Source organism: Crocodylus siamensis, chromosome 9 (assembly GCF_052110815.1).
Source record: "Crocodylus siamensis isolate JL-2025a chromosome 9, ASM5211081v1, whole genome shotgun sequence".
Lineage (NCBI taxonomy): Eukaryota > Metazoa > Chordata > Crocodylia > Crocodylidae > Crocodylus > Crocodylus siamensis.
In genome coordinates, this window is record NC_143403.1 from 66,061,413 (window position 1) to 66,084,092 (window position 22,680).

General features: G+C 45.2%; 1 protein-coding gene across 2 annotated transcripts in view; it reads left to right on the top strand.

Moving 5' to 3' along the window:
* TMEM132D (transmembrane protein 132D) overlaps positions 1–21,929 on the top strand; it is a 397,944-nt gene extending 376,015 nt beyond the window's left edge. For both annotated transcript variants that reach the window (XM_090063064.1, XM_090063066.1), the window contains exons 6-9: positions 14,238–14,443; positions 16,134–16,407; positions 17,600–17,791; positions 20,418–21,929. In XM_090063064.1, coding sequence (XP_089919190.1) covers positions 14,238–14,443; positions 16,134–16,407; positions 17,600–17,791; positions 20,418–21,602 — 1,857 coding nt within the window. In that variant the 3' untranslated portion in view covers positions 21,603–21,929. The remainder of the gene's footprint in view (positions 1–14,237; positions 14,444–16,133; positions 16,408–17,599; positions 17,792–20,417) is intronic.
* Positions 21,930–22,680: the final 751 nt, after the last annotated feature.

The following is a 22,680-nucleotide window of genomic DNA, read 5'->3' on the forward strand; positions in this document are numbered from 1 at the left end:
GATGGGAACTGCAGCAGATCAGGAGCAGGGGTAGGCAGGGTGGTGAAGAACAACAGGAGTGAGTGAATCTATTTGATTTTTCTTCACTTTGCTTGCACTATCAGAAACACAAGGTCAGCCCATTTGTTTTTGGGCCAGTATCATGCCTGTTCTCTCATCTCATGCAGATAGAAATGATGAAGCCTTGTATTCTGGAGTTAGCTCTTAAGTAACGGCAGGTTTGCCTTATATAATCCCCATCATCATTTACATCTTAATCTTCCCAACACACATTTTACAACGACCGTACGGAGATCGTCAAAGATATTCAACTACCTCCTTCTTATCAATTCCACTGGGAGTTTAGGCACCTAAATACATTTGAGGATATGGGAAGTCTATGGCAGAGCATGGAATTAAGCCCACCTTTCCTGAATGGTTGTGCAGTACCACATCCACCTGACCGTGGACCCCCAAGTGCGAGTAGCTGGTGTTGGCTATGATGAAGGTATTCCAGATTTTCACAAATGCAACTCCATTGAGAATTTAGCCAAAAACCCAGTCAGCTTTAGGAGCTTAGGTGAAGTGACTGAATGCTACTGTGTTGTCTTGTAATATTTGGTCCCATCTAAATGCTTCATGAAATCAGCCCCATTTAACTGGAATTTCACCTCAAAAGAAAAGCAGGGAAAAGTTGTTTCTAGAAATACTGAGAAAGAAGTAACAAAAAACAAAACCAAACCCAAAAGTGTTATATTTTGACATTTTTTAGATTGCAGCATTTCAATTTTTAGGTGACTTTTTGTTTTGATTTATGGTATGTATTGTATTATAGTTAAAAAGTTAAAATAAAGATTTCACTTTTTTTTTTAGGATTTTCCTTCATGGTTATGAAGGAATTTTTTTTTTTTTTTCAGTTTTCACTCCACTTTGGCATACAGACCTGTGAGAAATGACAATGTGTTGAATCTGCACATGTGAATCTAAAGTTACTTTTTGTTGAATCTACCAATACCAGTGCATGCATAGTTTTGCCTGAAGTTTACAATACATTGGATGCCTACCAGTCTGGTAGCTTTCTTTCCCACACTTCTGGCTGCATTCATTTACTTTTGAAGGCCCTGGGACAGGCATAAAAACGACTGAGAAACCCTGATTTTTCTCTGAATAAACTCTCCATCAATCTTCTTGCTCTCGTGGCAGTTCTGAAACCCAAGATTGGTCCAAACCATACCTGAGCCATGACCTGGTCACTGTTGAAACAGAATTGAAGAGAGTTCATTTTAAAAACTATAGGAAGCTCTTACTGTGTGATGGTAATCAGGGCTCATGGACAGAGGTGATATCTTTTATTAGGCCGACTAGATTTTTGCAAAAAAATTCTTTAATTGCAAGCTTTCGGGCACAAATGCCCTTCAGCAGGCACCAGAGAAAAGACTGAAAAGTTCTCTTGAGTAGAAATGAAAGTTCGTATCTCATAGGATTTCACAGAGGAGTCAGTAGATGGAAAAGCCCTCTGGGCAGCAGTTCTTAGCTGGTAAGGAATCTCAGCTCTCCTGTGAGGCTGTGATGATGCAAATTACCTTAAACAAAGGCGGGAGCAGGATCTTGGGTTTCAGGTGGTCCAAGGTATCTTTTCTCTGAAGTCTGATGAAGGGTGTTCGTGCCCAAAAGCTTGCAATTAAAGAATTTTTTTTTTTTGCAAAAATCTTGTTGATCTAATAAAAGATATCACCTCTGTCCATGAGCCCAGATTGCTTTTTCCTCTAGACTAATATGGCTACAGCCTGGATACCTGATAGTATGTGATAGTGGCATTCAAGGGTGCATCTCCACCACTGTCTAATTAAGATTATCGCCAAGTGTTTAAGTCACTTCTGTGCAGAGGGTGCATTCAAACTCAGCATCCTTGAAAGTGCATAGGTCTTCTCCTAGCTCTGCAGGTGAATTTTGACTTGTTTTAATAGTAAAAAGGGGACAAAAAAGTAAAAGTGAAGGAACAAATCGGTTACAAGTGCAATGTTTTTTGTCTGGATTTAAAAAAAAATAAGGGACTCTCTGGGGGCAGGTGAGGACTTTTAATGAGGGGCCTTTCAGTTAGTCACACCTACATGCTGCAAACATTATGGCTGATCCATAGCATTCACAGAGGCGGCAGCATTATGCCGGCAGCTAGAATTGGATGTTTTCCCAGAATTGTAAGCCCTTTTAATATGTGTTCCTACATATTTCACTCACGTATATTTGGCTGAGGATAATGTATTGATGTTTGCCACAAAGCTGCAGGAGAAAATAAAATAGTCTCCGAAATTAATTGGAAGCAGAGCTTTCCTGATCAATATTTCCAAAAATGGGCTCGAGGTAGATTAGCACATTAGAAAAGTTATCAGAGGGCCATCTTTCATCTCATGTGTCTCTGCTCAGTCCATGCAGTGACGGACCATTTTCTAAAGGAACAATGGTTTTAGCTGGACTTAGAAGGTACGGTATGATGTGTTTCCATAACAGAAAGCTAGTCTGTGTGCCTTTTTGGATCAGAAGAGAAGTTTGACTTTGGGTAACAGTAACAGAGTAAAGATGATGTGTATTTTGGATTATATCAAACTATTCTTAAGGTCAGATGGATTTAGAGTAGGCAAAGTCCAGTGCAGCCTTAGCACATACCTGACTAAGGACACAGCAAACAGGGGTTCAGCACAGTCTCAAGGTTTTGATCCCAGAGGATACTGAAGACCACCTGTAAGGTCTTTGTTGCATCCTAAGTTTGCAACAGACCCATCCTCTGACCTTTGCCGTGCCTTTTTCCTCACTAGGCCCCAGTCTGTCTACCTGGAAAAAGGGAGAGTGATACCACCTACTACATGAGGTGGAGCCATGAAGCCAAGTGAATAAATGCTTTAGACTGTTTTGAATAGAGATGGTCAAAAAATGTTTTTCCTGTGATAAAAATATCAGGGTTTGGTTGGAAATTTAAACAACATCAGGATCAGAAATAATGCAGAATACACGCATTTGGAAATGCTGCCCAAATGTCTCATGGGACTGTAGTCTGAATGCTTCAAGCTGCCACTCTAATCTGTTATTACTTATCAGACTATATGGGTGCATATACACATTCATTAATGCACTATAATTACAGCTCATTAAGTTTAGTCCTTGTAATAATAGGTACAAACTTCAGGAACTATGGCACATTAGTGCAAAGGAATGGGTTTTTTTTGTAACATTAATGCACATTAGACTAAGTGCATTAGCACCATTTTTTCACAACCACACTAATGCGCAGTAGAATTAGTCTAATGTGCATTAAGCATCTCATGTAAACACGCCCCGTCTCCTATAATGCAGACTATATCTTGGTTGCCTCCTGAGAGGCCAACCTGTAGAAAAGAAATGGAGTCGTTGGGCAACCAAGCTGCAGCTTCCATGGTATATTGGGGAAATGTTTCTAAATCAAAATATTTGGGAGTTTGGAACATTAATTTTTTGACCCCCCCCCCGCCAAAATCAGTTTTTGACTATGAAAACCAGCCTTAGGTCGCAAGCATATTAGTGAAGCTTCTATTTTCCTTTTAACTGGATAAAAATATGTGTTGTTTTATATGTAATGATGCACTTCACCATCTGCACCCCTTTTTTCAAAATTCTAGCTCCACCCATGCACAAAAATGTGTTTTTCTACCTAAAAAAATTCTCTCTTGGTGGAATTTTTTTGACCTGCTGTGAGACCCTCAGACAGCAGATGATAGATTGACGGAGTGTAATTATCAATGACAGTTCTCATTTATGACTCACCATGAGTGCACATACCAGTAGCCAGCAGTGTCCAGCCAAGAATCCAAAAGTCCTGAAGGAGACCTCATGGTCGACTGACTATGACTGTCTTTTCTGCTTTTCATAGCTAGCCGGAGAGTTTTCCTTTCTTTGTTCCCCCTATATGACCAGGCGTGTTGGTCACCAGGCCTTCCTGGAATGGTGCCTGGTTTCCATTGACTGGTTGCTGCACCAGCAGAGGTTGACGAGGGCTGAACACCCAATCTGAAGTGAGACCGTTTTGTTTCTGTGTTCTTTCAGAGCACTACTTAGCAAAAACTAAATATACAGAAGGACTATCTGATTGACATGGCTTATGGACCTGCATGAGAAAGCCAATGGCTTGTGATGAAGCAAAGCATAGGCAGTGTACAGATGTTTCCTCCCCATCCCGATAAACAATGCCGATATATCCCGAGCTGCCATTACGTTTAAGATGTGGCTAGATTTCAAGTCAGGTTGATCTTGTTTTCTTTCTCTGGAGCAGCCCAGCACATTATGTTAAAGCCGTTGATTTTGCAGGTGTTGACAGCTGAGGACAAATTCCACGCCAGCTAAATCCAATTTCTGGCAATATCCTGGTAGTCAGTGGGACAACTCATCAAGGGAAAGCTCTGCTCAATGGGAAGAAGGGTAGCACAATCTTTTTTTTCCCATCGCTTCTCTTTTAAAGGAAAAAAAGGTGTCTCTTCTACAACGCAGGGAGATGATACATCTGTAGCTCAAGGGGCATCATCATACACACCTTGGCTCCTGAAGTCTTTCAAAGCCCAGCAAGTTTCACTTCTTCATTCCTTCTTGTTCATTTTTTGCATGGTTATAAAAACGCCCCTATTCTTAGGCTGGCAGCAACAGACAGGACTCATTAATATAACTTACCTAATACTTAAATATACCTTCCTAAATACCTAATAACTAAATATTCTGGTAGAGTAGGCAATGCTAAATCAGCAGATCTCTTCCAAGCCTAGAAGTTATATTTAAAAAGTACACTGTAAACAGGATGCTTGCACTGAGGAAGGATTACTGTCCTACATGGTGAAATATTAAGATTAAAATCCCAGAGCACCGCTCTCATACAGGAACAGCAGAGGCTTGCTTTCCTAGTCAGCTGTCCCTCAAGATGCCCTAATCCAGTGTCTTCTAATTGATGTCTGTGCCTCTCATTTTTCAAAGATTTTAGCTTTCTGTTGGTAAAATTGCCCACAGAACTACTGTAACAGAGAAGGAAAAACAGTAAGGATTTTATTATCATTCTCACAGGTGGGTTAAGCCACGATAAGAAGGCAGGGAAAAAAATCTTGCTCTCTGGTATTTCTGTGGCTTCTCAGAGAAGAAGAAGACCTCTTCTGTCAAGTGCCAAGTGCGTTCTCCCATTTTTGTCTTCCCATCAGACCTGAGAAACCCATTCAGCCCAAAAAACTAACACAATGTAGAGATGACTGATTGAAGAATTAGCTACCCATGTTAACACTAACTGCAGATTGCGTCTAGGAAAAGAGCCCAAGAGAAGCAGGACGATATTGTTAGGAAGGTTATTGGGCCAACCCTCGCATTTCTGCACGGCCTTGAACCTCGCCGATTCATTTGTGAGAGTGAAATTCTGCCAGCTCACAATCCCTGCCCTACAACGGAGGCAGCATCTTACAGCTCTTTGTCACATAGGCACAAATGAAAACACAAGATGCAAGGCACTGAAGGATCAGGTGTGAGAAGACAGAGTGAAAGGCAAGGTGTGTGTATCGCTGCCTCCTTCGGAGGTGCTTTTCTTTCTTTTATTCTTGATTTCTACTGCCCGAACAAAGCCCCCCGGTATTACAGGGACACTAAGCGTTCTCTTGTTCAAACAGCACAAGGAGCTTGGCAAATTCTACAGCCATCAAAAAGAGAAATTAATAAACTCTCGGTTTCCTGTCTTTTCTCACGGGAAAAAGAATGAAGCTGTATGTCTGTCTTGTGATCAGAACTGCGGTGCGTGCAGAATCCATGTGCGTTCTTGCGGTTCAGGGTTGACTTCTTGTTTAAACAAGCTCTTTAAGAAACTGAAAAACGAGGTTTTCAGCACAGCAGAGAATCTCAGGTCCGTATTTGCTTTTCCAAGTGAATTTGAAGCAGCACCACTTTTACGTTGCAGTGAAACCTGGTGAGTTCTGAGCATTTTGCCCATCTGCGCTTCCAGACTGGCAGTTGCACCCAGAAGGCTGAGCAGGGCTGGGTGGGATTTTTATTAGTATTGAGCCCTGCCTTCACTCTGCTCTTCTTGAAGTCAGTTCCTATTTTACCCCACTGAGTTCTGTGGTTTTGAACCAAGGCAGCGCTGAGCACGTTTGAAACATCCCAGCCTCCCAATTTTGGGCTGATGATTGATCTTCAGATGCAACCTGCCTGAAGCCATTTGTTTGGTGCGTGCATGACACAGCCACAGATAGACTTCATAATGCAGCATTGTGCTGGTGAGAGGCAACCTCTAACCTCTGCTGCCCTGGCCCACTGAGATGAGATGCATTTGCTTGACTGAGGGGAAGTTCACTGAAGCTTTTTTTAGCGTAAGAGAGAGGTGGAGGTGGAACTGCAGGAGCCATGCAAAACCCAAAGCACTTCTGTGTCCTCCCAAGATCCTGTAACAAAAGCTGTTCAAGAGACAAAAGATAAAATACTTACGTTGTGAGTACAGCCGGAACATCCAGTGAGAACTAGCTGTATGCTCTCTATATTAAACATAAGGCATCTCAGCATATTAGAGCAAATGCTTATTGTGATATGATGGACCATAAAGGCTTTAGCAAGGGAGCAGCACCACGATGATTTAATGGCATTATGATGATACTATGTCTAGACTCAGAAAAGAAGCCAACACTTCTTTCCTTCTCATCAGAACCAGGTTTCAGGACCTTTTGGGAAGAATTTCCAGCCTCTTCTAGGGTAGGTACAGACAGCCAAAAAGCCCGAGCCTGAATTGATTCAGCCTTTGCAGGTTAGTCTAAACTGCACAGATTAAATTGAAACAGAAGTGAGCAAACATTTACCTTTGATCCGGGAAATGCAGCCACGTGACTGCCGTGGCTCAGGCCAGAAGCTCGGGGGTGCCAGGGCACTGCTCTCTGGCTGTGTTCACTTCCTCTTCCTGCTGCTCCCAAGGGCTCTGGGATTTGCAGTCCATAGTCACAGCAGCAGGACTGTGCAGGGCTACTCATCACTCCCTCTTCCTGCTTCCAGGTGCCTCTGGGATTTGTAGTTCACAGTCATAGTCAGCAGTAAGTTTGAGCAGGGGAAGGGGTGTCTAACCCTGGACCCAGACCCCAACCGGGGTTTGTCTGAAGAGAGTGGGGGGAAAGGAAGTCCCCCCCACCGTGCACTGGGCTGCATCCCCAGCCAGGCTTGTCTGTCCACACCATCACCTTGTCAGCCAGCCCTCACTGCTCAGCTACGGAGCAGAGGGGCAGGGCCAGCCCAGCTCTCTAGAGCAGACAGCACAGCACAGCTCAGGTCTGCAAAGCATGCTGGGATGCTGGGGGACTATGATTTAACTTGAACCAGGAAGGGGTCTGGAACAGAAGTTTCATAAACTGGTTTGATCCAAATAAGTTAAGTATGATACTACATTCAAACAGGTTTATCTTAAACCAGTTTTGGCCATTTTGAAACTGGTGCATGTGCACTGAGCTCCTGTTCTCTTACAGGCTTAAACAGTTTCTGATCACTTCAGCCAGTTTGTGTGTGACTTCTGTCCCTAGCCACTCACCATGTGAGTTTTGTGTGTACGTTTCAAGGTGACTTTGCGCTTACCACCGGGCAGTGGCTTCCCCTCTTCTCCATCCTGGTTGCTGAAAAGGAGCTTCTTTTTTCATATACAGATTATTCTACAGATAGTTTGGAGGTACCTACATTTTAAAATGCATTTCCTAATTTTCTAGAAATTGGCTATTTTTAATCAACATCCTCCAATGCCCATATAGAAAAAAGATTGATCGTGTAATAGACACACACATGCTTATTGAACCTGAGGCTTTTCTGTTTCTGTTTTGAATGATGAACCGTATAGAGCAGGGACTTACTTTTATCTACCAACAACCTAAGTATACATGAAGGCTGTAAAAAAGGGTTTGTGTCACAGACCTGGGGGCTGAAATGCATCATATATTTAAAAATATCCAGGCAGATACAAAACAGGCATGAATGATTCAATTTTCACCTGCTATGTCCCCATTTGCCTTGACTTTGAGGGGCTATCTATGGGGCAGGAGAGGTAGTTCAGTCTTTCATGGCTCTTTCAGTTCATGATCCCTGCTGAAAAGGGCCAGCCCATCCTATCCCGCAGAACCCGCGGCCGCAGGGGGCTCCACAGCCAAGGGGTCATGCCCTGCTCGTCCCCCGCTGCCTGCGCAGTGTTTAAAGGGTTTGATGCAGGCAGGGACCCCCTTCCCAGCCGAGTGGAACAGGACTTTCTGGCTCTGCTCCCGCCCCAGCCCCAGGGAGGGAACCCAGGTGTCCCCAGCACATGCTGCCCCCCCCCCCCGAGCCCCCCCAGCACAGCCCACATGCATGCAGCCCGCCCCCGACTATTTTATTTCAGTAAGTTTATACCGTAATTTTGATTTTTCAGTGGATTGGGGGCCCCGAAACTATATCTTGCAGGGGGTCCCAAAAAATTGTGGGCCAGCGCTGCTGCTGAAACTGCCAAGAGGTTGCCAGCTATTACACTGCGTGCTATTTGTTTATCGTGTGCAAGCTTGTCCTGTGGGTACTCAGCTGAGATCTCTCAAACTCATTTCACAAAGGCCACCAAGTGAGCTGCTCTGAAGGAGGAAGCAATTTTAAAGAATACACCTAGAAAGGCCGACAGAGCAACTGTTTGGGGCTCGGACAACGTTTGCCCTTTTCCTGTCTTCTGCTGCATTGTACTCGGTTCTCTGTTGTGCCTAAAGACGAACGGCTGGACATTTCTCAAGTAATGCAGTGCAAGGATAATCTGCCTTTTTATCGATGACCTGTTTCTGTATGTTCCAGCTTGATTTATGAAAATATAGTATACGTTACACACCACGTCTTGGTGTTGCTTTGTTAGCTTTGTGTAGCAACTGGAAGTGAACAGTTTATTCATTCGAATAATGAAGGGCTGGCTGGGAAAGGAACAGTCTCATAATTACGGCTCTCTTCATTTACAGAAAGGAAAGTAGGAGATTGAGGATCTGAACCCCTGCCACTCTCTCCCTGCCCACCAGCATCTGTTTGTTTTTTATGAATTATACTCTAAAAATTGCAAGGTCAAGGTGTTTCTTTAATCATTCTTACAATAGCTCGAGGAGGCTTTTTATTTTTTCCTCCACTCCCTGTTTATAACAGCTGAAGCTTGGCACTGAAATCCATTTGTCTGCCAACTTCCTTTCTTCTCTCCATGGCTTGTGCATTAACAAATTTAAAATCTGAGGCCCTGACTCTCTTGTCACACTGGTATAAATCAAGAATGATAAGTAGGTGAGAGTCTTACCATGTCTCCAGATGTTTTAGCAGCATCTCTCCCAGGAAGCTGGGTAGTAGTTGTGGGGGGAAAAACGCAGCATAAAGATGCTTCAAAAGCTCCATGTCTAGTTGTGGGACATGGCAAGTTAAGGTCTGTGGCCTTCGGAGTCACTTAACTTGTCTCAGCTTCACCGTCTGTGAAACGAGGATACATGCTTAATTGCCTCCTAAGGGTGCTGAGTTAATTAGTTAAGATGCCTAAGTGCAAAGTCTTGCTAGTATTAAGCAGCTGCAGGGAGGCAGCAGTTGAAACCTAATACGCTGGCCCCGAGCGTGAGAGAGAAACACCTCTCTCTAAAGGCCTTTCATTTGCAGCCGGTGTCCATCCCGCAGTGCGTGGAGTTCAGTGTCTCAGCCATTCAGTTCCCAAGCCGATATTTTCCTGAGGGCCACCTCAGCTTGAACTTTGATCTGCTGTGTCGTAGGTGAAAATAAGTGCTTTGAGGCATTGTCCAATTTTCTCCTCGCCGGCATCCCGGGGGAAAAAAAAAAGAGAAAGCCAGAGCACAGCACATGAAGCTTATTCGCACACGAGAGATTTTTCTGCTTCCACTTAAAACACAAAGAAGAACTGGGAGGAAAGTGCAACGCTACCAAGGAGTAGAAGATCCTCTCCTGCGGAGGCAAAGGAACAGGGCGTGACGGCGTAAGAGCAGTCTTGCCGGTTGGTGCCTGAGGTCAGAGTCATAGAGAAGAAGGGCTGGAAAGGGGTCATCTAGTCCCACCCTGCACCCCTCTCCAAACCATCCTATACAACCCAGAATCTAGACTCTACATAAGAGGACCATCAACCCAGATACAGCACAGACTTGACACCTAACCTGCCACAGGGAAAGCGGGTCAACCACAGCAGCCGACGTCCTGCTTCCATGAAACGTTCTCGATATATGCGCAAGAGATCCCGGGTAAAAAGCCATGCCCCTTGCTACAGAGGAAGGTGGACCTCCCGCGCCAGTCCATAGCAATCTGACCATGAGGGAAAATGTCTTCCTGACCCCAGATCTGGCATTCGGTCCTATCCTGAGTGGAGGGGCAAGACTGTCTGAACTTCCAGCAAGAGCACTGGCACACCACAGTCAAAATCCCCTGACTTGGCTGCGGCCCACACCCTATGCCTCTAAGAAAGGCTTAAAACACCCTGATATGTAGCAGACAGTGCAGGGACAGGAGCAACCATCAATGCCCAGAAGCATGGGAAATACCCGAAGTAGGACATAGGCATAGGAGGTCCTGGGCTCTCCTCCCTGGCAGATGGGATACTGTGAAACGGAGGTAGGAAGAACAATGCAATTCACGTGAGCGTAGTACTTCTAAGGCAGCACCCTTTTTTTGCGCAGCAAAGGAGCGCTGCGGAGGACATACCCCTCCAGCCTTCCCCGTAGATGTTTTCACATCCTGAGACATGGTCTGTCACAAAGCTGCGTAGCTTCTCATCACCCCCAGCAAAAGCTGTTTGACAAATTTCACTCTTCACCTATACTTGTCCCTCCACCACCCAGCTTCCTGAAAGGGGTGCAGGTGTGACTTCAACCCAGGCCTTGGTGAGGTTTGAATGTTATCACCTGCCTCAGTTTTCCCCAAATGAAGCACACACCAGCACTATGCTCTGAAGGACTTGGGTCTTCTCATCAAGCCAGTCTCCTGTTGTGAATCGCCCATCATGAGACCTCAGCGCACCATAAATAATTGGTGTTGTGCTTATCATTTAAGTGCCCAGGATTATTATTGTTAAAATAGATGTGAAGTTAGTGTCCAAGACCCTAACAGAATGAGAGCTCCTCATGTTTTCAGTCATGGGCCTCTTTCAGAGTCCTACGTGTAACCCGTGTTGGCATGCTCGGCCAGGTGATGTGCCAGATTTTGGATCCTAAGGGTGCCAGTAGCCCTGGGAACCCCCCCATCAAGCGGATTTGCTAACTGAGGTGCCATGTGCCACCAGCTCTGTGCTCTGGTCACTCATGCCCCCTCTCCCCCCCCGGCTTCCTCGCCACCCCCCGGCCCCACATGGGCTGATATGAGTCTCTGTCCCCTCTCTCCAGGCTGGAGTTGGCTCCTCCTCTCCTCTTTTCCCCCCTCTGCTTTTTTTTTCTGGCGTATTAACAGCCAATCGGAGCCCTTGGTTTGCAGTGGGGGGGCACTAGTCACAGTTCAAATGATCTGATAAAAACCATGCACTGTGCACGGCATACTGTCCTGCCTGGAAAAGCTATTGCACCGTCTACAAGCTGTCTGGCCCCCTTTTTGCAAAGTTCTTAGGCACGGCTCGCCCACTCAGCTTACGGCCGAGCAAGCCTTGCAGCTGTTACAGGTATTAGTGCTATATGATCCTAAACTGTGAGCTTTCTGTGGTAGTGACATGTCTGTTCAATAGCATAATGGAGCCTGATCCCTGATGGGGGTTTTTAGGTGAAGCAGTGATACCTCAAAACGATCATATAGACGCTGCTTACTCTTACTGTCCCACTTTAGTCGATAGGAGCTGCTAGCAAGGGCAGAATGTAGCCGAACAGCAAGGCCTGTCCTCAGACTCGGCCTGAAAATTTAATATCCCAGCGCAAGTAACTACTCGTGAAGTTTTGTGTAGGAGCAACAAAAAACATGGGGAAAGCGTTGCTATTCAACCCAGCTTTTATTTTAAACAATAAATATTAGGGATGCAAATTATGGCACAAAAGCTGGTGATCTTTAAATAAGATTTAAATTCATTCAGTATTTAAAGAGAAAAGTTGAAAATGGCATTAAATTCAGATAAGTGTGAGATTATACATTCTAGAGTCAGAAATATTAAAATATATCCACATAATGGAATAGAAGGTCTGGCTGGTAATGGATTGTGAAAAGAGTTCAGGGTTTTAATAGATCATTCCTTCAGATCATCAGCAGTTTAAAGTGGTAGTTAATAAATTATTTGACATGTACATTTACTCATATATTTTAACTAGCTGTAATGAACAGGTCTTGTCAGCTCACCTAGATGCTTGCAATAGCTGCTAAATCGCTTGCATGAGATTTAGTAACTCTCAACAATATTGATGGCCAGCGCTGCAGGTTATAAATAAAGTGATATCAGGACAGCTTGGTGAGGACATTGTGTAAGCCCCTTTTCAGACCTGCAGAAGAGATATCGGCATACACTCCCACACTCTGCTTCAGGACATCAGATGTCCCTTTTTCCTGAGTGTATGGTGATACTTCCCATCAGTTCTCCGTTGACCCCAGCTGCACTGCTTTAGCATCCATTTGGTCATCAAAGGACTACAATCAACTACTCGAGCCTAAGGGATAAGCTAGAAAGGTTGTCGTCTAAGGTTTTATTTGCAAGGACATCAGGGTAGCACCGGGACTGACCGGGACATTCATCAGCTGCCCAGTCCTAGACTCTTCTTCTCTATTTTCAGGGTTTGCCCAACTTGACCGGTCCTTTAAAGGAACTAGAGGTCCTTGTTTGTGCTTTGTCAACTGCAGCAAGATTGCCCACCCAAGATCTTTTGCACTGTCATCTCCTTGGAAGGACTGCTGCAACTATGTCATCTTCTGATGATAGTTGAGCAGAAACTCTCTTCTTCCAAGAGAAGCAACGACCCCAAGAGAGAACGGAGGCGGTTACTAAGCTGGGTGCCATGGAGGAGGGAAGGAGAGAGCAGAAATTGGTGAAGGAGGCATAGCCCAATCTTATCTTTGCCTAGAATTCTTGCAGTAAGCATTTGAATTGTAGATGGTTCAGATAAGAGCTTCTTTTAACTCGTAAGTAGTTTGAAATGACATCTCATATTCTCACCCAACTTCAGAAAAAATATTTGAATTACAGCTCCCTGACCAGGTGGACACCCCAAAGTAATCACTGGCACATTGGTTTTGCAGTGGCCGGGAGTGTCCAGCCATATCTCTCGACTGCTTCTTGTTAGGGACCTGATCACCTGTCTCTCCTTGGACAAAACTCCCAGTAAGGTGAGAATGGAAGGACTCGAGCGTCTCAGACTAACCTACAGTTCGCTCAACTTCTCCCTGGTACAGGCGACTAGGGCAAGCAGGTGATGTTCACATCACCTGAACTGCGGTGAGAGTTTATCCCGGCTGTGAAACTTTGGGAAGCTACAGAAGAAAGGGAGAGTAGCAAGGAGCAAGAACTGTAATGACACAAAAATGGCTGGGGCTGCTCAAGAAGCTGAAGAAATAATAGGGAAGGGGACCAGGACAGATCAGAGCAGGTATAAAGTAGAGAGGAAGGACAGAGAGCATTGCACCAAAATGAACAAAATATTCTCCGAAACCTCAGCAGGAGAGAGCAGGACCTCAGCGTTGTGCCCCACCTGAAAGATGGCACCCGCCCCAACAAGTATTGGTGCTCCCCATCTCTCTGCTGAGGTGCTGACTCAGTATCAGCTCAGAGGGAAAGAGTACTCCCAGCTGAGTCAGTAGCATCGCTTCCTGTCATCGCTCTGGGCTGTCACTTTCTGGTATAGAAATTTGCCTCCTGTTGGATAGCCTGTACCTCTTGATCCTCCCCACCTGCATTTGCTCAGCTTCCCTAGATGGACTCCAAAGCAGAGGAGGGGGAGTACAAGCCTTGTGTGTTCGGGCCACTGGAGAGCGAGACCGTAACTCAGCAGGCATGCACCAAAATAAATGCGCTCAAAACCAGAGGCAGAGATTCTTGTGATGGGGCTGAAAACTGAGGCTAGAACGGAGCTGTTCTTTTTTCTCAGCTAAGTGGAAATATTAATGGCAAGAAAAGTCTGTCTCTTAAAATGGTATCAAATTAGAAAGACCGCTAAGGCCAAAGCAGGCACCTCCCTTGTTGTTGCGACTTGGGTTTTGGAACTGGTTTGAACCTAAATCCTCCCTCTCCCTCCCTCAGCATGTGGTGTGCTTTATGATTTTGTGGAAAGACTCATTAATTCTTTTTTGCTTTCTCCCTTTTGCAGGTTTCTGACAGATGTGACTATGTCTTTGTCAACGGGAAGGAAATGAAAGGCAAAGTGAATGTCATCGTTAATTTTACATACCAGCATCTCAGCGCCCCATTAGAGATGACAGTTTGGGTTCCTCGTCTCCCGCTGCAGATCGAGGTCTCTGACACAGAACTTAATCAGATCAAGGGGTGGAGGGTTCCCATCATCTCTAATAAGAGGTAGGTTTCATTAGAGGATATTCAGTCTGGGGTGTGAGCTTGCCAAAGAACTGACAGGGCTGGGAAATCTGAATACGCTCATTTGGGCTTAATACAGTTCTGGTTTAAACCAAAAGGTCATCAGAAGTATAGTCAGTAGGCTGTCACTTTGGACTGATTAGGGCAGTGGAAACCAGACTGCACAGATTCTGAACCGGAAACCAATTTCCTTGCATTTTGCCAGCAACTTGACCGGAAGTATCCTCTTGGCGCAGGAAGGTTTTCATCTGAGGAATACAAAATGTCACCAAAGACCAGATCCATCCAGTCTGCGGCCTGCTATATAGTGTCCAATCGGCTAATCTATTACTGATGCCCATTGAGCATATAAATTACTGTCTTACTTACTTATTTCATATTTCTGCTACCCTAGGGTGTGAAGGCCCCTCGCCTCACTGCCCTACAAGCTTTGTAGGTCCAGTATCTGCCCCGTAAAGGTTTCTGCCCCATACAGCTTACAAGCTACGCTAAGAAGGAGCTAAGAAAAGTGATACATGAAGGATGGGCAAGGGATACAGCTAGATGTATAAATGTATAGGCACTAAGAATTGTATTAATTATTAATGGCACACGTGAATAAAACAGGTGCCAACTATTCCTACCTGCCCCTGAAAGATGTCATTTATCACCCGGACTCTTCTCAGGATCACAGCGGAAGTGGTTTTGGTAGAGGGTTTGAAGGACTGGCTTTACATGTGCCTGCAGAGCAGGGTTTCCATGCCTTCACTGATAGCACACAGGTGTGCGTACGTGTGTCTCTGTGTGTACGTGTGAGAAATAACATGGACAGGGTCAGGCGGGTCATATGATAAGAGGCAAAAAGGCCCAGGAGGGAGAAGAGAAAGAATTTTGACTTGAAATGGGGAGTCCCTGAAGCGTCTACTAAAGACATTTAAAGATTGCAGCGAAGTATCTGAACCTTAGGAAGTCTCAGGGTTAAGATTTTGCTCCCTTATGGATATGCATTGATTCAGTCTGTAGTTACATCCACAAAAAGTCTGGTTTAAGCAAACTGAATAGCAAACAGTGACAGATGCAGGGGAACAATCCAGCTCTTTGGGGCAGCATTCATTTACCTTAACAGTGAAATCATCCTTTCGCTCTCCAAGCGGTCCATCGTATGAACACACACACACATCATCATCCTTTCGAGGCACTATGCTGACTGCTACCTGAACAAAGGGAGTAACTTGTAGTAGCAATAGCTAGTCATTCTCTGGGAATCCACGTGAGAGAGGGAAGGGACACTTCGTAATTTTGTGGTTTAGGAATCAGGGCCGTGGCGTGTTCTGGGGTGAAAAGGAAGATGACCATGGCAGCTTCTTTTTGTATGGAGCAGGGGTGGGGCTGCTGGCTAGAAAGGAGATCAAGAAGCTGCAGTAATCCAAGTGGGTAGCCATGACGTTCTCGATGAAAGCATTAGACGTTATCCTGGAGGAAAAAGCTGCAGGGGTTGAACTCCAGTTACTTGTGCGGGGTGGAGGAGTTGCAGCAGATGCCACTCAATCTAACTCCTGGGTTGCAGAACTTGCCCAGTGCTTAGGCCATGGCTGCAGTCTCTTGCCTTGCATGCAGCCCCACACGGTTTTCTTGGTAGATGTTCAGCTCCCCGCGGTGGCTTGCATGGTTCTCACTGCCGCTGTCTTGCCAGACCAGCCCGAGACAGCGATGATGAAGAGGAGGACGAGCGGAAGGGACGAGGCTGCGCCCTCCAATACCAGCATGCCATGGTGCGGGTCCTAACGCAGTTTGTAGCTGAGCCCTCAGACCCAGGCGGGCAGCTGAGCTATTTGCTGGGCTCTGACTGGCAGCTTGATATCACGGACCTGGTGAGTGACTTCATGCAAGTGGAGGAGCCACGAATCGCGAAGCTGCAAGGAGGGCAGTTGTTGATCGGACAGGAACTTGGAATGACAACGATTCAGGTAGGGAAGCTGGCTCGTGGGCTCCCCCTCTCCCCCGTTACACTTGTACATCGGGAGCACAGTCACTGACCTAATGGTGTCACGTTGGCAACAGAAGCCATTGGTTTCAGCAGATGTAAAACCTCCAAAATACATCCAATGGGCAACTACTATATTGAACTAGAAGAGGAGAGAGATTCCTTTCTTTTCCCAGCTCCTGAGCAGCCTCCGCTCAGAAGTAAATGGCCTGCAAGCTTTGAAAGTAACTTTATCCCAGCCTGTGTAACTGCAGAGGCTGCTTCTAACTACATTTGTCTTATAGATTTCTGAAACCAGATCCACTATTTGGCATATCACAAGGGAACCAGTTGCAAAAAAACTTAATATAGCAAAGGTTCAAAAAGGGAATCCCAAGGGAAAGAAACTGATAGCAAGATATATTTGAAGAACACGCTCCATAAATACTAGCCGGCCACACAAGGATGGTTAAATGCAGCCAAGTCTCTGAAGAGTGATGCCTCAGTCTGGTGACCTCTCCTATTCAGTGTGTCCAGATCCTTTTGGGTCAACACGAGCCTCCTTTGCAGTTCTTGTACCCATTGTCAGGATTGTTTTCCATAGTGTGTTATCATCCTTTCTTTCCCGAGGGTGAGGATTAGGAAGCACATGGTATGCAAATCATATGTCCTTACTGGTATTACAGAATATTGTTCTACCCCAGGCCTCTACCCCAAATAGTCAGTTATCTCTTCAGCCTGATGAAGGGTGTTTGTACCCGAAAGCTTGCAAAGAAGAATTTTTGCAACTACGTGACTTGGCCTAATAAAAGATATTATATTTGCCCAAAGAACTTTTGTCTGTCGCTGGTTAGACTGCACTTAATATGAAGGTCACTTTTATGAATAGTTTCTGAAAGGTTAATAACTTGCTGATAGACGGGTGCATCACAGACACAACTAGCCCGTGCTATAGACAGTAACAAGCACGTTAGTCAATGGTTGTCAACCACCTGTCTACTCACTGCGGGTTAGTAACACTTTGTAAACCACCCATGAACCTACTGAGCATTCATTAACATTGTGTAAATGTTCTTTTGGTAAATCCAATCGCTAGCGTTCAGCATTACTTATTGCTTATTTGCCTTAAAGTAGCCCCCGTGGCGTGAAGGGCCTATACAAAAACGTCTAGTGCTGACCTTGATTTTCCCAATCAGATCCTGTCTCCTCTTTCGGATGCCATCTTGGCTGAGAAGACTGTGACGGTCCTGGATGAGAAGGTGACGATCACAGACCTGGGAGTCCAGCTGGTAACTGGACTGTCCCTCTCCCTGCAGCTCAGCCCAGGGAGCAACAAGGCCATCTTTGCCACAGCAGTAGCACAGGAGCTGCTTCAGTCCCCGAAGCAGGTACTGGTCCCCCGTGTGTATGCTGCATGCTGATGCGAAGCCGTTTCTGAGGCCCAGTTGACTCAACCTAACCTACACTGGTGGGATCTGGTGGCCTTTTATTGGTATTATTCTAATAAGTCGTTTTATTTATAGGTGCTCGCATCTGAAGGTCACCAGATGCCTTAATAAAAAGGCAGAACAGCGGTGTGTCTGTAAAACAATAATCCAAGAGCCAGTGCTCAAACTCTTCATCTCTCCAGGACATATCCCATAAATAACATGATGGTACCCAATTACACACCATAAATGAGCGATATGACCCCTCCCCCATCCTATTGAAGCACCTAATAAAACAAACATCTACATATGCAACCATCCATCACCAAGAGAGAAAAAGGGAAAATCCTTCACGCTGCTCCATGATAAATGATTGTGGACCAGCCTCTCTCAGTCATAATCTCTGAGTCACACCATCTGCCCGTGAGCTGGCTCTTGAGCAGCTCTTCCCTGACAGCGTTCACACAATTCATTGAGTCTGAAAACTCCTGACATCAGGTGCTGGTTAATCTTCCTTCTTTCTAGCACTCTTGTCTGCATATGGCATGCCTCTGGGTTTTTTTAACCCTGTTCATCAAGAGGTTTATGCTGTAAGGATATATTAAAGCTGAATTAGACCCTTGCCTTTAAACCTGGGTTTTGAACTGTAAGGGTAAACCAAAGCTCAGAGTAAATGCATTTAAATGCTGGCCCACTGTTGAGATGCTCTAATTCATCACCAGCACCTCATCCTTGAGCTGCTGGGTGAGAAATAACACCAGACTGCTGCCTTTATAGGGTGATAAAAATCAAGTTCCCATAGTCTTCCAAGAGTTAAGAAATCGATGCCACACAGCTAGAAATAAGGCCAGCGAGCTAATCCATTGCTGACATGGAGAACAAAACACACTACCTTGTAATCAGCTCAAAAGCTGGGTTTGATGGCATTTAGTCCCAGCCTACTGCACAGCTCTGACATTTCAGTTCCAGGAAAGTGAGTCTGCTTGAATCCATCTCCTGGGTGCAATGGCACAACGGGAATGCTGGCAAAAATGTAATCGCCCAGAAAGAGAAATGGGTACCCTTCACCCTTGCAAGACTGAGCCAGGGTTGATCGACATCCGATTGCTCCCATTGCCTTGCACGTGACGTTTGAGAGCAACGTCCCAATAGACAGAGCAGTGCAAAAGTATTCGACGAATATGCTGGCTTAAGCAGCACAAAGGGAGGGTGAGAGTTGAGGCCATAAATTTTGTATGGCCTTCAGGAAATATCCAAAGATTAATAAACACAAAGCCAGGATTTACGACAGTGTTAGCAAAGCGTTAGGGCCCAGCCGTGAAATAACGACACAGGCAAAGCTCCCATGGGAGACACTGGAAGTTTTACCCGAGTAAAGAACTCAGAATGACGCCCTTATTTAAACCGAGATAGGTGCTGCACACAGCAAGCTGTTATCACCTGTGACCTGGAGAGGGAAACCACTGATAGGATCAACATGATTAAAAAGATGCACAGATTAATTCTCCAAATTGATGTTGAATTCAAATGCAAAAAAATAGCCTGTGGTCCCCCCCAGGTCTGTCATCCACTCTTTAAATAAATGCATAACAGTAGTCTGCAGTAAAAGGGTAGTTCCTTGCCTGCTGTGAATAGATTCCAGTGGAGCTGTGTTGCTTTACAGCAATTGAAAATCTGGCTTAATGTGCATGTGTGTAAGCCAAAACTTTCATGAGGTCCCAAAAGTGCTATGCATCTCCATTTTAGTGCCTACTGGAGACCCTTACAGAGCGTAATATTCAGAAATTGTTAAGTGCCTCCTCTCTGAAAACTGGTCCCCTCTGAGGTGTGCCGAGTCAGTAGCCACAAGTTGTAGCTTCCCCAAACACTTGTTGCTTTTTAATATCTGGCTGGCTGGCTACAAAGCAGAATTACTGCTCTGCCCTACCCCTGCTGGATTCAAGAGGAGAGCCTCCACTGGGACTTCAAGGTTTTGCAAAAATCGTCCTGTCCTAATTCAGAAGGAAGGTGCAGCATTGCCTTGCTCTTGATTGTTAGCAGGCATGAACATTTCCTCGAGCATTTTCCATAAGTAAAAGTAACGACGCACCCGCCCGCCCTGCTCGTGTGGAAACATATATTTGTTGGAAGGGAAAATCAAAGTTGGAAGACCTGGAGCCGTTTGCGGCTTTCTTTGCTAGATTAGGCGATTTTAACATTTGTTATGTATAACAAGAGGAGACTTTGTATTTTAAGCAGTTAGAAATAATAGAATTTTTTTTTCATTTAAATATATAACAGCAGTAAATGATCCCAGTAGCTGGTAATGCCTTTTGACATGCAATTTATTATCGTGCTGAAGTAGACTCCGCAGAGCCCAGGGGACCCAGCTCCTTTTAGCACCTCCGGGGAAAACAAATCTTATTATCAGTGAGTGATTAAAACTAGTATTTTTTAACATCTCTATGAGAAATTAATTTTCTTGCTCAGCCTTGTTATTTCTTTCCAGGTTATAAATGGTGTAGAGAGAGGCAGGGAATGGCGGGGGGAAAGAGCATATTGGCTGATTTGATATTTATTCTCCGTGCCTTTGTTTCATGCATAACAGGAGGCAGCCATCAGCTGCTGGATCCAGTTCAGCGATGGAGCTGTTATGCCCCTGGATACTTATGATGCCAAAGACTTCTCCCTGGCAGCTACGTCTGTGGATGAGAAGGTGGTCTCCATTCATCATGACCCTAAATTCAAATGGCCTGTGATCGCCGCCGAGACAGAAGGCCAGGGGGCCCTGGTGAAAGTGGAGATGGTGATCAGTGAGTCGTGCCAGAAATCCAAAAGGAAGAGCGTGCTGGCTGTTGGGAGTGGGAGCATTAAAGTCAAGTTTGGACAGAGCGATGCCAGCCCGAACATCAGTGACAGCAGGCTCGGTGGGGCCGGTGTCCACCTGGAAAACCATGCAAGCGACCGGCGTCAGAAAAGCACGCTGCAGGAACGAGGTAGGTCAGATGGGCAATATTATAGCAGCTCCTCGGTGGGCCGAGAGGAAGGCAAAAGGACCTCCACTGACCAGTCTATTTTAAACAGAAAAGATGACAGAGAAAGTCTTCTGGATGATGACAGCCACCTGCAGAACATCCCAATAGACTTCACCAGCTTCCCCGCACAGGTGGACCTGCCACGAAACAACGGGGACTTGGAGGAGAATGACCTTGTCCAGACACCCAGGGGGCTGAGTGATCTGGAGATAGGAATGTATGCTTTGTTGGGGGTCTTCTGCCTGGCTATCCTCGTCTTCCTGATCAACTGTGTCACCTTTGCGTTGAAGTACAGGCACAAGCAGGTCCCCTTTGAAGAACAAGAAGGCATGAGCCACTCTCATGACTGGGTTGGGCTGAGCAACAGGACAGAGCTGCTGGAGAATCACATCAACTTCTCATCCCAACAGGATGAACGCATTACAGCCATTGACAGAGGGGTGGACTTCGAAGAGAGCAAGTATCTCCTCAACACAAACGCCCCCCAAAATATTAACGGCCAGGTCTTCAGGTCATCAGAGTCTGCATTCACTGACGGGAAGGAGCAGAAGAGCGAACCGACCACCTCTCCTACCTCCAAGAGGAAACGAGTTAAATTCACCACCTTTACCACCATTTCCTCCGACGATGGGTGCCCTACCGTCAACTCCATCCTGATGAGCAGTGAGGATGATATTAAATGGGTTTGCCAGGATATGGACCTTGGGGAGTGCAAAGAACTAAAAAACTATATGGAGAGATTACATGAAAATGTGTAACGACAGACACATTTTGTTCTTTTGTTTTTCACTCACCTTCTGCCTTTAATTTTTGGGTATCGGGGCAAAAAAGGATGCATTTGCAAACAAGAACCAACGGATGAATAATAGCTCAGTGGAGCCCCAGAAAGCCACCCAAAACCAGCTGGGAGAGCAGAAATTGGAGACATCTCATACAATTCAAGTCTTCTCTGCGCTCCGAGACTTTGGAGTGAGAGATGGTGAGGTCCCTGCTGCATGGCGACATGGAAAAAAAAAAAAAAGACTTAGCAAAATAATAAGATCTCATTCTCTGAGCTTTCCCAGGAAATCGATAAAAATAACAAACTCCAACGCAGTTTGGATATTACAAAGCTCACGTGGCTCTAATGTTCGATATTGCAGGCTGTGGTTAAAAGCAAAAATTGGGCTTGGAATAAATAGATCCGTGAAAAGAAGTATGTCATGCAAGTCAGAAGCAGAGAACATCAATCCAAGAATGTTAATTTAAAGCTGACAAACAATTGCAGCGTGAGCAAAGCAGCTACTGTAGTTGTAAAGTTATGAGTTTCCAAAGAATTAAAGGGGGGAAAAAAAAGACTGGGTTGTTTACAGACCAGCATGATCACTTCCCAAGCACTGAGAATGGATACACGTATTCAATTAAAACTGAAATTCTCTTTTTAAGTAGATGCCAAGTTAATAAACTTTGCTGGCCACTTTTCAGTATTAATTTGTAAAATAGGAGATGGTGTCATCTATAATCAACATAACTGCTTATATAAAAGAAGGTTTGTTCTAGAAAGGTTTGAGTGAATCAAGATGTTTTTAAGAAGCCCACTTTATCTGGATTCCCTGTTTAAATTTGTATTCCCAGTCGTATTTCTGGAGCACTCTTATTTGCTACCCTGGGGGCACTTACTAGCATCCATCTGGTTTGGAAGTTCGATAGCTTTTCCCTTTCCTTACAACCACGTGTACTTCCATGCAGCCCACTTCCACCAAGCACAGAAGCCATTGGTACTAAATTGGAAGTCACTTTACATGTTGCAGTTTACCAAAGTTGGCCACTGTTTCTTGGGTAAGTGTAACCTGTGCT